General features: G+C 38.7%; 1 protein-coding gene across 4 annotated transcripts in view; it reads left to right on the forward strand.

Moving 5' to 3' along the window:
* Positions 1–13,673, forward strand: part of PAK5 (p21 (RAC1) activated kinase 5) — a 148,479-nt gene that overhangs the window by 48,672 nt on the left and 86,134 nt on the right. The window contains exon 2 of one of the 4 annotated variants that reach the window (XM_042445109.1): positions 9,984–10,118. The exons of 2 other annotated variants lie outside the window; for them this stretch is intronic. In XM_042445109.1, the coding sequence (XP_042301043.1) occupies positions 10,058–10,118 (61 nt within the window). In that variant the 5' untranslated portion in view covers positions 9,984–10,057. Of the gene's footprint in view, positions 1–9,864; positions 10,119–13,673 lie in introns of those variants that run through there. One more of the 4 variants, XM_042445111.1, reaches the window with a different exon arrangement.

Below are 13,673 nucleotides of genomic sequence, written 5' to 3' on the forward strand. Positions count from 1 at the left end.
TTTCTCTTGGGTAAATTACTGAACCTTTGCGGTCAACAATTTCACAGTTGCTCTTTAGAAGATTACCACCGAGCATGAGATGTTAGAATAGTTGTTCACTGTCCATAATACCTTTCTTTTACAGAATCTGTCAGCAATTGGCTGATAGATTTAATTAAGCTGAAATGGGGAATTAGGCATTCAGCTGTGCTGGTAATGAGTTTTTTGGCTACTAAAGACCTCACAAAACACTTTGAAATAGCAAACCAAGTGCACATATTCATTCGGCTTTTCCAGCTGCATTAGTACCACCAGCTCTCAATCAGCTCTGTTGTTTTTCTATGTCTGTATATTTTGAGAGCTATGTGCGTATTTGGCCTGAAGATTGAGTGCCTACTTACCTCTAAAACAAATGTTTTATCAAAAAGGAAGGTAAAAGAAGGTAAAATGGTATCATATTTGCATGTGCTAATTTATATGTATAGATGCAAAAAATAATTGGTCTAATTTAAATAGAAAATGCAATAAATATCTCCATTTTAAGGAAAGTGCGACCAGGTTCCTTGCCCATCTGTTCAGTATGTTGTCCACACGCCAGCTGCTGATGGGCAACTTTAAGGCCCCTGCTTACTATTCCTTCTTAACTGTCTGGACAGCCCTTCAAGCCAGCAACATCTTCAAACAGAGAACTGAGTGAGCCTACAAATTATGTTTCATTATCACACTGCAGTATTTTAGCCATTGGAGTTTCTGGACAGAGGGCTGAAAGTCATGTCATTGACTTCTCTGCAGGTACTGCCAAGCTCTGACAGTGAACTACATATATGGCAAGCAAACCAAGTGACAGCAGCAAAATGCTGGCTAGCCAAGGATTTGTGACATACTTGTCCACATCAGTACCCCTAAAAATGTTTTTAAGGTGGTAGGCAGAAAATTGATAGGCACTTTGTTGTTAATTTTGTCTACTTGTGGGAAATTGAAGGGGAGAACAAATTACTTTCATCCATTATAATTAAAATGCCTTTAAATATGAAGATGTATGAACAAAATGTATACTTTTGCCCTCCACGTGTTCAGTGTAGCTTGCTTCCAAGTATATGTGCATAGGACAGACTGCAGGCTACCTTTGTTATTTCTGGAGCAATAGCTCATTATTAATACTTAGTGCTTGATCATTAAGTATACTTCTAATTGATAATTCTTAAGAGGCTGAACTCTTGGTGTCTTGAAAATCTTGGTAGCTCAGTTTTGTCAGATTATTTGAGGTGTGGGACTCATGCATAGTCAGGGGCTCAAGCTCCCCATCCTCCCCCATTCTGCAATCCACAATCCATCTGCATTAAGGACTAGCAGCATTCATTGTGGAATTATAAGACAACCCCTCTTTTAATTGGCCTTTCTGTGAGAATTAAGAAAAGTTTGTTTGTGGTGTTGGTTTTTGCAGTTTTGTGTTTCTACAGCTTTTGCCGTTTTATTTTTAGAACCTTTGAAGAAATAGCATGTTGGAGAAGAGTGATTAACTCGGCAGAGATATTTAAAATTAATGTAATTTGAGTCCTTTATCTCATCACTGGGACATATATGGCCCACCAGATGTTCTGGACTCCAACTCTGCATATTCCTCATCTCTGTTTTGGGTAACTTGTGGTGATGCTTATAATAGATACTTGCATACAGTATACAAACTGTATACAATATATTTCACCTATGTTTCTGTGGGACCTGCAATAAAATGTTGTAGTGTGGTGTGTTCTTTGAACAGTAGGTCAGCACCCCATTTCCACTGAGCCTGCTTATTCCTCATTAGTCTCTCATGAGTGATTTCCTTCCTCCCTGTTATCGTTTTTTCCTCTAAAGCTTTCTTATACATCTGTAAACTTCAGGATTCCTTTGAGTCTGCAGATGTCTTCCTCTTGTTCAGACTTGGTGCCATTTGAGCTATAGTAATAAAATAATTATTGGCTGAAAAATGGCATTTGTATATACAAATAGAACCTTAATAAAATGTTGCAGTGTATTTGTTGCTGTGTTTGTTAACTGAATCTGTGAATGTGAGGATCAAAACACAAATGTTAACTTTGAAGAGAAGAGGTTCTGCTTCTGTATGCAATAATTTTGTGTTTTTCATTTTTGAACATTCAAAAATATAAGCATTTAAAAATATAAGCAGAACTCCGTGGAGGATGCGGTTTATGCATGCAGCTAAGTGTTAAGTTTGTTCTGGGAGAACATTTGAAGGGATGATTTTAGTAATGCAGCTTTTGCTGCAGTATTAACATTGAACTGTGTTACATGGTGGTGGTAGCTAGTCTCTCTCAGCAGCTGCAATAAGACTGTAACAGAGAATGCACTACAGTGTTTTTGCTTTGTGTGTTACTCTTTCAACTCAGCCTGCAGCATGGAGGTAAAACCAAGTGATAGCAAAGCAGTGTTATTGTGAATTACTTTCTCAGCTTCAACTCAATCCTTACTATGTATTCTCATATCTCTGGACAACACTATCTAGCCATCTTGTTGCAAAAGAGCACTAAATGAGTAAAATGTAGAATGAAACTGGTACTGTTTAAAAGCAAGTCTATCTGCTGTCTATGCTGTATAAAAAAGAGTAGGTTGTGGAAGAGGTTGGAATATGAGAGGAGAAAGCTAGTTTTGTGGGATGGCCTCTTTCATTCTCTTTTGGTGAAATCTTTTTATATTCATCCTCTGTGGAAAGATAGACAAAATGAACAGAACTGGATGTATATGCTTCCCTCTTACTTACATTTTCCTGTTTGTTTCATTATAGTTATACTACCATTAAGTTCAACGTATACCTTATGGATGGTAGCAATAATGACAATGATGATGATACTTTGGTACAACTTTGTAATCTATTTTAGCCACATAAACTAAACAGTGAGTCCTCCATATCTACAGATTTTTTATCCATGGATTCAAGCATCCACGGCTTGAAAATATTTTAAAAATATATACATTCCAAGAAGCAAACCTTTATTTTACCACTTTATATAAGGCATGCTATTTTACTGTGCCATTGTATTTAATGGGACTTGAGCATCCATGGATTTTGATATCGATGGGAGGGGGGCGGATTCAGGAACCAAATCCCAGTGGATACCAAGGGTCCAGTGTATACTTAAGTGAACTAAGAGCTTGAACAGACAGGCCAAAATAAAGCTGCTTCAGGTCACTTTGGAGGTATGCTGTTTAATTGACACACACATCTTAAGAGGCCAGAAGCTGCACCAAAGCTGTGCTCCAGTCCTTAGGACTGAAGCAGGGTTTGGTCTGGATTCCGGCCTCTTAAGATGCATGCATCATTTAAACAGCACACTTCCAAAATGGCCCAAAGGAAAGCAGTTTTATTTTGGCCTGTCTGTTTGGGCCCTAAGTGCACATTCTTCCCTTCTTAACCTAACAATTTTTGATTAGTGTAGTCAATGTTAGTATGATTAACATAAGCTTCTGAAGTTTGCTAGATCCTTGAAGTGCAGTATATATGTTTCTCAATTCTTAAGTAGAAAACACCCCAAACACATTATTCACTGGCTAGTGTGATTTGTTAGATTTGTTGCTGGTGTGAAGGATTACAGCAGAAATGGACAACATGTAGCCCTCCACATAATTTCTTACTATTGGCTGTGCTGGCAAAGGTTGATGGGAGCTGCTGTCCAACAACATCCTGAAAAAGTATCCAAAAAGTTAACTTTTCCTGTTCCAGGCTGAGATTGATGGTAGAGTGGAAACTGTTGAAACTGGTGGAATTCTTGGAGTGAGTCTTCTCCATGAATTCAAAATATGAAAATATCGTCAATGTAACTCTGGCAGAGTAGCGTTTTTTTAGGGTACAGGAGTTAATGAAGCATTGTTCTAGATCAGCCATAAAGATGTTGGCATATAATGGTGCCATGCACGTGCCCCTGGCACTACCGTTAACTTGAAGGTTAATGAACAAAAGAACTACTTTTTTTTCCATACCATCATGGAAGCTGTTCCCGGTTTAAAGATACTAAATATTTCTTTCAGATGAATAGCCCTTTACAAGGCTAGAGACTTTATGGTCCCAGGGTCTGTATGGTCTCTGGGTGGACCAATGGAAGTATAATTTAGGGTTATGAAAAGGACAAAATGACAACATTGAATTTTTATCATTTATTTTTAAAAAGGGCATTACTTTTTATTTGCTTCTTCAAAATATATAACAATCCCATTTGTCCAAAAGTTCACAAATAAATTCATTGAAGTATGTAACATCAAACAAAAAGCTGAACTGGATAGTTTGTGATAATATTCAGATCGAGATGTATAATATACTATGCATATCTACTCAAAAGTGATTCTCACTCTATCCAGGAGAGTTGTTCTACATTAAGTGTGTTTAGGACTGCAGTCTAAACAGGAATAGGAACAGCTTTCAGTTTAGTTTTCTCCCACATTCCCTTTTTTAAAAATAACATGTTCTTTCCATCAAATTCATAAAGATATTTGCAAATGTTGATGAGTTCTTTGAGAAAACAAACTGAATGGAGATATCAGCCAGCTGTACTATTCGTATTCTATAGGTACAGCTGTTCCCAGTATGGAGACGATCATGTTATATTTGCCTGCTGTGTAACTATTAAAGATGTGGAGCAACCCTTGTTCTGATCCATCTCTAAGTCTAAATCAGTTCTTGGAAATGAAAGGCTACTCCATTATTTAGCTGTTCTGATATCTGTATGCTGATTAATTAATATTCTAAGGATTTACTGATACTGTCATACTTTCACTTGAAAGAGTTAATGCATGGTCTTTTTGGCAACAGTATTATTTATATTTGACTTAAGCTCTCTAAGGAAAATACCCTCCCCAAAAAACAAATTCAAGGCAAATTGTGTTGTCACATTTATCAAAAATATTAAATCGTTTGCATTTCTTTTATATAAAACCAATTGCAGCTTAATCTTAACTTTCTATTTTTATCTTAGACATTATTTTAAAAGCTGAATCTACTCCATTTTTTTAATTTGTTATACAAATATATCAAATCCTACAAGTCATCCATTGTTTTACTAAACCAGGTTAAACCATGCCATATTTAAACCATTTTTACGGACTCAGAACCTGAATCTCTTTCCTTCTTTGAAGGACCATCGTCCAGAGAAATCATTTTATCAGATATTTGGTATCTGTTCATTCAGTTCATCAGGTAATTTGTTATCTCCTTCATAAAGTGATTTCAGCCTCTGCTTGCCATCTTAATTTCTCCATCCTTGATAACAATAGTATCTACTGGTGAATCCACATTCCCCAGTCTATCATCAGTTCTTTCGCTACTTATCTGTTTCAATTCCACAATTACCATGTTTACTGAGTGATTAAAATCCTCCAAGGTGATGAGTCCTCCTTCATAATCTGTCTGCTATCATCCTTCAGCCTAAACTCAAGTCCTTTATGTCTTCAAATCCTTGTTTTATCATAATTCTCATTTGATTGATCTCATAGCAAATAATCTGTTGGAGATCCATCATCTCAGATGTATGATCTGAATTCATTAAAACCATTTTGACAACTATTTCCCTCCCCTTTAAATGCAATTAACTACTCAACCACAAGATGCTGCTGTTGCATTCTTTAAACTAACCACCCTCCTAGCTTAAACTCTCTTATTTCAGCCAAAACTTTCATTTCGGTTCGCTAGTTGTTAGTTCAGTTCCTCTCTGCAGAGCAAGAAAATGGCCATCATGTTATCAAATAAGTAAACAATGCTGTTCTTTCCTTTAGCCGTCATGTTATGTTGTTGCACAGCAACATTTAAATTCAAATATAGTTGTCTTTAGTGGATAGTAAAAAGGGAGTTTATTTCCCACTTTCTTCCACTTTTAAGTGTTTCTTGCATTTTGGATACCATTCCAATAAACTGTATTTTGAAATAAAGATGCTTCTCAGTATATTACTTACTTTATATTCATATAACTTACTTGTAGAGGTCAGGTTGTCCCAATTTGTCAGCTAGCTTCCTAATTTCTGTTTCTTCTATATCTTGTTTATGGGGGAATTTAAAAAGTCGAGCAATCTCCACTATAAGACTTGAGTACAGTAGGGTGTGTTGTATCCTCTCGGTCATCTCTGCTCTTCCCACATCAGAACTGCAGAGACTGTGTGTTAGGCTACCTAAAATGGGACTCATGTCCAGACTCATGTGAGGTTCATCTTAAATCTTCCCATACCAAGGAGGCAGTTTTCATTTGTTACATAGTCTGATCAGTTACCACCACACTCAACATCTACTCCCTCTGTAGAGTCGCTTTGGAGGGCTGCCTCGTGAGGCCATCTTCAACCTGGAAGTCTGGAAGAGTTTATGGTATACTGTTGTTGTAGAGTGCCTTCAAGTCATTTTGACCCAGAGGCATATCTATCATGGGATTTTCTTGGCAAGATTTGTTCAGAGAAGTTGACCTTTGCTTGCCTTTGCTTTCCCAAGGGCACCCAGTGGGTTTCCATGACCAAGCAGGGATGCACACTCTGGTCTCTAGAGTCATAGTCCAACACTCAAACCGCCACATCACCCTGGCTGTCTTAACGGCATACTAATATGCCATAATGTGAGCCAGCATTGTATAATAGTTTGCTGGATGTGATAGCTTTGCTGTAGGTGCACCATAAGTTGGAAATGACTTCAAGGCACACAACAATTACAGCTATGTGCCATACAAACCTGTAAGTTAGAGCCTCTTTTTCTTAGAAGAAATGGAAAAGAATTTCTGTTCTTCAGTATTTCGGGGGTTTATTGCTCAGATGAGCATTCATCATGAAAATGATCTTTGCAGTACTTGCCAGAGAGTAGCTACATGATCTCATATGTTTTTAATAGTAACATCTTGTGGCATGGCACTGTGTTAAAAGCAAAAGCATATGCTGTCAGGAAAATAGTGGTATGAATGAATATTTAATGCCATTTTCCAAAGGGCAGGGATTCAAAGAGCAAAACATGTGAGAATCCCCTTGGGAAGTAGTAGAGCCAGCTCTTGCAATATAAGCCATGTACACACATCTAGTAAAAAAAAAAAAGATGGAATGAATATGATGATACATTGATACAAGGATGGATCGGTCAAAGTCAGACAAAATCATTCTCACAGCTTTGAGCCCTTTTAATGTCAAGGCAATTTTTGTAAGCATACCACACATAATGTGTGAAACAATAACTGGGCTACATAGGGTAGCCAGGCTGGATATGGGACAGGTCTCCTCAACAGATTGGGGAACAGACCAAGGCAGCACAGAGGCATTGGTGACAAGAACAGAAGTGGGCACTCCTCCATGCCCCCTTCCCTCATCTACTCTCCACCAGGAAAGCAAGACCCGTGTTGGGAAGGAATGGCATTGGCTAAAACTTGGGGTTTGGAAGACAAGAAAGGACAGGTAACTTTATCCAGCTTGACTGAATTTTACAGTACTTTGTCTGTACAATTTTAAAGTTACAGGAGCTCTATCCTATATCCAACTTGCAATGCCAGGTCAACTGTCCTGTCTGAAGGGAGACTAACATTAAATTTCTTTTAATTCAGTGGGATTTAATCCCAGGTAAGAATGTCTAGAATTTCTAACTAAATTATTCCTGTTTACCTGTGAGTAAGCCTACACTGAAAAAAATTAAACAGATCTTATTGATATGCAACTCTGGGTACTTACGATATAGGGGACAATATAAATACTTTACTGGATAAATAAACACTTGGACAAGGAGCCCAGAAGCCCTTTCACGCATACACAAACACACAGTAAGATCAAAGACCTAAGTGTGTACATAGACTAAGATGCATTTACCACAGAGGATTCTACATTGGCCAGAATCCTGTTAGTGGTGTGCATACATAAGTGTGGTTTATGCACATATAGATTCTTTTGATGGAGTGCAAGGAGAACAAGGGGCCATTCTGAGTCCAGTGGTTCCCAGACTTTGGTCTCCAGATGTTTTGGAGTTCAGTTCCCAGAATTCCTGATTGTTGGCCAAACTGGTTAGGGCTTCTGAGAGTTGAAGTCCAATACACCTGGAGGACCAAAGTTTGGGAAATGCTACTGTGGTTATAGTTTTTTGTGGGTTTTTCAGGCTATGTGGCCATGTTCTAGAAGAGTTTATTCCCGATGTTTCACTAGCATCTGTGGCCTGGCTATCAACAACAGAACAATACAAAGATGAACATGGAGATCACTCCTCCCTACCCAGGGCCATACAGTATGTGTGTGTATACACCCAACTCTCTTCCATGCCAACATTCTCTGAAGATGCCAGCCACAGATGCTGGCAAAACATCAGGAATAAATTCTTCTAGAACATAGCCACATAGCCCCAAAAACCCACAAAAAACTATAGACACCGGCTATGACAGCCTTTCACTTCATGCTACTAGTAGTTCTTTACACACCTTCCAAAACCTTCTCCCTATGTAGCCACTGCTGGTGGTGGTGGTGGTGATCAGTGGGGAGTTGAGGAAGAGAGGGAGACAATTCAGATGATACAGATTGGAGCGGAAAGAATAGGAGGGCATGCTTCATCTGTGAGTGCACCCCCATTTCCTTCCCCGTCTAAACCAAAATTAACAGGTTCATCTTCTTCCCATTCCCGCTCCTAAGGAGCAACAGTACTTCTTTTTAGTGCTTGACAGATGCCAGAAGAGGAGGTTTTGGTCTGGAGGATAGCACTTTGTGGCCCATCCCCAAAAAGACACCTGTAGATGGGCAGAGCATGAATTTTCTGCCTGCTTGATATAGATTTTGTCTGCAGTACAGCCCTCCCAAGCATACCCTGTGTTGGAGTCCTTCCAATGTGCCTTCATTTCTGGAGGGTTGTGTGATGTATGCATGAAAGAGCCAAGCAGAAAGCTTTCTGAGCAATTGTAAAATTTATTGAGCTTATACATTTATGGCAGTGCTTATTTCCAATCACTTAGTTTTACTGAAACCAAACCAGAAATGTAAATATGAGTTATATTTTATTTTGTAGTTACATATTTAAACTGGTCACATTGCCCTTTTTAAAAATGTGTAATGCCCACAAAAGTCAAATCACTGTTGTATTCCAAAAGATGTATAGGGGTTTATGTGCAGTTCTCAGTGTCCTTTGTATGTGTGTGCTGTGTGTTTCTGTGTGTAAAATTCTGAACTTGGTTTTACAAGAAAATAAAACCTGCCAGTTACATTGCAACATTTCTAAATACAATAAAATCTGGCCTAAGGATTCCACTACTAGGGTGGATTCAAGTAGTGAAAAAATTACACTGCAGTTCTTTACATATCTCCTCAGAGGTATCGTAAATCAAACTGTCTTCAGTGAGCATTACTCCCAGGTAAGTATTCATAAGATTGCAGCCTTTAGAGATCTACTTGGAAATAAACCCCATCTTGCAGATATGTTTAGGATTGCAGCCTTAGGGTAACATGCCAGCTTTTAAGACCATTATGTTTCGTGTTTGCAGAAGGACAGTGTTTCCAGCAGGAACTGTACAAATGTGTATCATTGTTCTGTGCTTATCTCTTGCTGAGGGAAGAACAATCAAAAGCTATACAAGAGAAGACGAACAAAGGATGCTGCTCATATTCTCTGTGCAACCACCATGAAGCCAATATCTTATTCTTTTGAAGAGAATATTCTGAATAAAAGCCTAGTTGTGTTTAGGTCAGTGTTTAGGTTGAGTCTGGGGCTGTTGTTTCTACTTGAACCAAGAAGCCAGCCAGTCAGAGACAATTGCAAAATATTAGCCAAGGAGAGAAATTGGGTTGAAAATGGTGGTTCCGGGGGTGGAGCCAGTTTCTGATTGACACCCTCCCCACATGATCCTGCATATGTTCAGAAATACAAATCTATGCCTTAGTTACCACAGGTCAGGGACTGAACACTAAACTCTAAAGTGGCCCAGCCGGGTAATGGAGACACATATTTTACAGGCAAGGAACACTGAAGCTGAGAGAGAAGTGATAAGTACAAGGTCAGCCATGGCAGAGAATTCTTTTTTTACTTGCAGTTTCCTGTGCAATTTTTAAACTATTGGGAGTCAGAACATTTTGGAAATCTACCTTCTGCCTGGCCCCGTTCTAGATGCTGAGAAACGGCTGCCACCCAGAATGCTCTGGGTTTAGAAGCTGTTGCTATACAGGAGGTAAGTGAAACCAAAATCCTTTTTGCCATTCTGAGGTGACAGTTCTTACCCATGTTTTCACATACCTTTGTTGTTCTAAATGTAGTTATTTTGCCCACAGATTAAACTATTTCTGTGCTGCAATAGTGTTCAAGTGCCTGATGTTTTCTATTGAGACAAGGGTGAGCTGGTCTTCTATTTTTTTTAGCTTGGACAGAAAGCATACACCTGGTTTCCTTCTTAAAAAGCAAGCTGGGTTTCTTGGATCATACAGTGAAGATTTTATCTGCTTTCCTCACTCTCTTTTCAGACGTTTGTAGTCTAAGCTAATTCCCTAAACCCCACAGGTACCCCCTCCCTTTTGCAAGAGTAGACTTTGATCAAAAATTATTGGCATGAGTTAAAGGATTCCTGTGAGGCTAATATTGCTAGATCACTCACCATGATAATTTTACACATGAAAATGCATGGGGTGAGACAGAACTGCAACTGTTAATTTTTTAGAAACAAAGCAAAAGCGTAGATCTCACATTGGGAAAATATACAACCAATAGCAAAATACCCAACTGCATGCCATGCTGATATTACATTTTGCTATTTTTAGAACATTTTTATCCCTTACTTTTTGTATGTGTTGAGGAAGGGCAGCTGGCACATACAAAAATATGAGTTCATGCCATTCCAGAAGAGATATCCCAGTGTGTTGTGCAAGTTACATATTGTGGATGATAAAGAATTGGTCTAGACTGGGTTAGGGTATTATTTTACTTACACTTATCCAGGAGTAAGTCTCATTGAACTTAGAATGTTTGATTGGCTGCACTATTCTGGAAAGTTACATGAGAGATACAAAAAGACTGTCAATAACCAGGTTGTGTTTGTTCAAAATGTCCTACATGGTGGCTGTAAGAACATGGAGATATAGCATTCTCTAGCATGCAGTTCCCTGTTAAGTACCATTGGTTGTCAGCTACAGGAAATAGAGGTGGTTGAGAATTAAAGTAGGTTATACCTTTACAGTATATACATTTTAGAAGCAGTGTTGCTCAAGTGGTAAAAGATGTCTGTTTGTTACATAGCTCCTGAGAGCCTTCACCTATGTATTGTTGTGATTAGTCTTTGGAAAGGAATCACAGGGTTAGTTTGCAAAACTGATTGCTGCAACCTTCAATTCTAAGAAAATACCAATGTAGGGGGGAAAACAGGGTAGTTGTAGAAAATATACATACCTCTTCTTGTTTGATAATGAACTTGCTATGTTTCCAACAAAATATAAACTTTTTCCTCATTTGCCATTGAAGTGGAATCTTTGAAGCAAACTTTCTTTCACTGCAGTATGTGACACGACCTGAATTCTTGAATTTTCCAGACAGTGTTTGGGTTTTATATTTGTCCTATGATGGAGTCAGGGATGATGTAGGCAACAGGGGAGAGGGGAGATAGTTGCTTGATGCAGATCAATTTTTATACTTCTTCAGCCTCTAGGACTGTACGTTGTAGCATCATCTTCTAGTGTGGTTTCATTACAGGCTAGACTTTCTTCTCAATTTAAGAAATGATGTTTAATTACAACTGTTACTGTAGAATAGAGGCAGCTCGGCATAGCAGACATTTTGTGAGAACGTCTTCCTTGGAGGACACTGGAGTAGATCAGTATGGAGTTTTCTTTTCAGCTTTGCTGTTTTCTGGTTCAGTGAAAGATGGAAGGCTTTAATTTGGGAAATTATCCCAAAGACATCAGGGCCCTCCATGGATATAAAACCAGTGATTTTAGTGAAGCTGTGCTAATTTCCATCAGCTGGTTTGGTCAGTTAATACAGAAGATGCAGTCTGAGTGAATTTTCAAGACTTTTATGGCCTAAATGCAGGATAGATTATTTTCATACTTCTGCAGAAGCTATATCATAATTTTAATTTTAGCAAGGCCCAATTAATGCTAATATGCAGAAATACATTCCAGCCTTTTGTATAAGATATTTCTCTTAGGCAACTGCGTACTTGTAGTCATTATACTCCCCACACATGTTTGTGTGTTCACACACACACCTTTCCTCCTGATAAATCACCATACATGTTCTTGACACTTTAACAATATTAAAATTTTGTCTTTTAACACACACCAGGAAAATAAATAGTGACAAGTTCTCCAACTCTAGCAACTGTATGCTGTTATGCCTAGCATGGTACAAAATGAATACTGTTCTAAATGCATCGATTTAAAAATGCAGAGCAGGATTTTAATATTTTGTGAATCGGTGTTGTATCAGAAAGTTGAACTGCAGTCCTGTATGGACTTAACTGGGAGTAGGTGCTGTTGAAGGTAATTGGGCTTTCCTCAGTAGATGTGCATCTCAGTTTTTTTCACCATTTTCACAGCCTTGTTAGAGCAACATAGATTGAAGACAAAACTAAAATGTGAGTTGCCACAAAATACTTCTACATTGATCAAGAGTTTACCTTGTTTCCTCTGCAAAGTAATCAAATGTGTAATCAAAAAACTGAAAATGCAGGATGATTTTCAGACACATTTCTCCCAAACAGAAATGACGCAAAAATAAAGCGAATGGAAAGTGGACAAAAATGACACCTTTTTGCTTTCCTGAAAAGTTCCTGAAAGTAAAAAGGTGTCGTTTTTTGTCCACTTTTTATTTGTTCTATTTTCATGTTATTTCTGTTTAGGAAAAATGTTGTCTGAAAAACCTCCCGCATTTGCAGTTTTTTTGTACTTTTAAATCCCGTTTCTGAGCGGGATTCACCTAGTATGATAAGGCCCACTGTTTACTTGAGACATTGCCATCCTCCCACCCCCATGCTTTTCTTGGTAAACTGAGGAGACGAATATCAGTTTCATCAGTGGTGTGTATATGAGTTGTATAATGGAATGGCTTTGTGGGGAGCTTATGTGGGAAACCTAAAAGCACTGCCAGTGATTACAGCAGTGGCTCATAAACATGGGTCCCCAGACGTTTTGAACCTCATCTTCCAGATGTTTCAGCCAGCATAACCAGTGACCATTTCTGGAATGTCCTCTACTCAGAAGCCCAGTTGGCACCAACACTTGTCTCATTAAGGGACTGTGCAGATCGGCCATTAAGGCTAGTCTGGGGGGCGGAGTTTGGGTATAGTGTCCATAGGACACATGCCCAACTCCACTCCTATGGTGGTGTGATGCCGCACACCGCTCTACACAGTGCACGGTGTCACAATGCTCTTCTGGCACTGTGTTTACATGACACAGCGCCAAAGGAGCACCTTAGAGCCGTGGCACTGGTGCACTTTCCAGAGCGCAAAAAGGAGACGCTTTTTGTGGCTCCTTTTTGCACCCTGGAAAGGCCAGATTGGGGCCGCAGCTCCAATCCGGTGCGGTTGGAGGCGGCTGCAGGCCATCCTTTGGGGCGGTCTGCACACCCTCTACATACCAGATTAAAACAGATTAAAACATGACTATTCATCAAAGCTTGTTTTAACTTATTTAATTTATTTTTATTGTTCTAAATTGTTGAACTTATTCAACTTACTGTAAATTGTTTTTTGTAAGCTGCTCTGAGATCTTTTGATGGAGGGTGAAGTATAAAT

Source organism: Sceloporus undulatus, chromosome 1 (genome assembly GCF_019175285.1).
Source record: "Sceloporus undulatus isolate JIND9_A2432 ecotype Alabama chromosome 1, SceUnd_v1.1, whole genome shotgun sequence".
Classification (NCBI taxonomy): Eukaryota; Metazoa; Chordata; class Lepidosauria; order Squamata; family Phrynosomatidae; genus Sceloporus; species Sceloporus undulatus.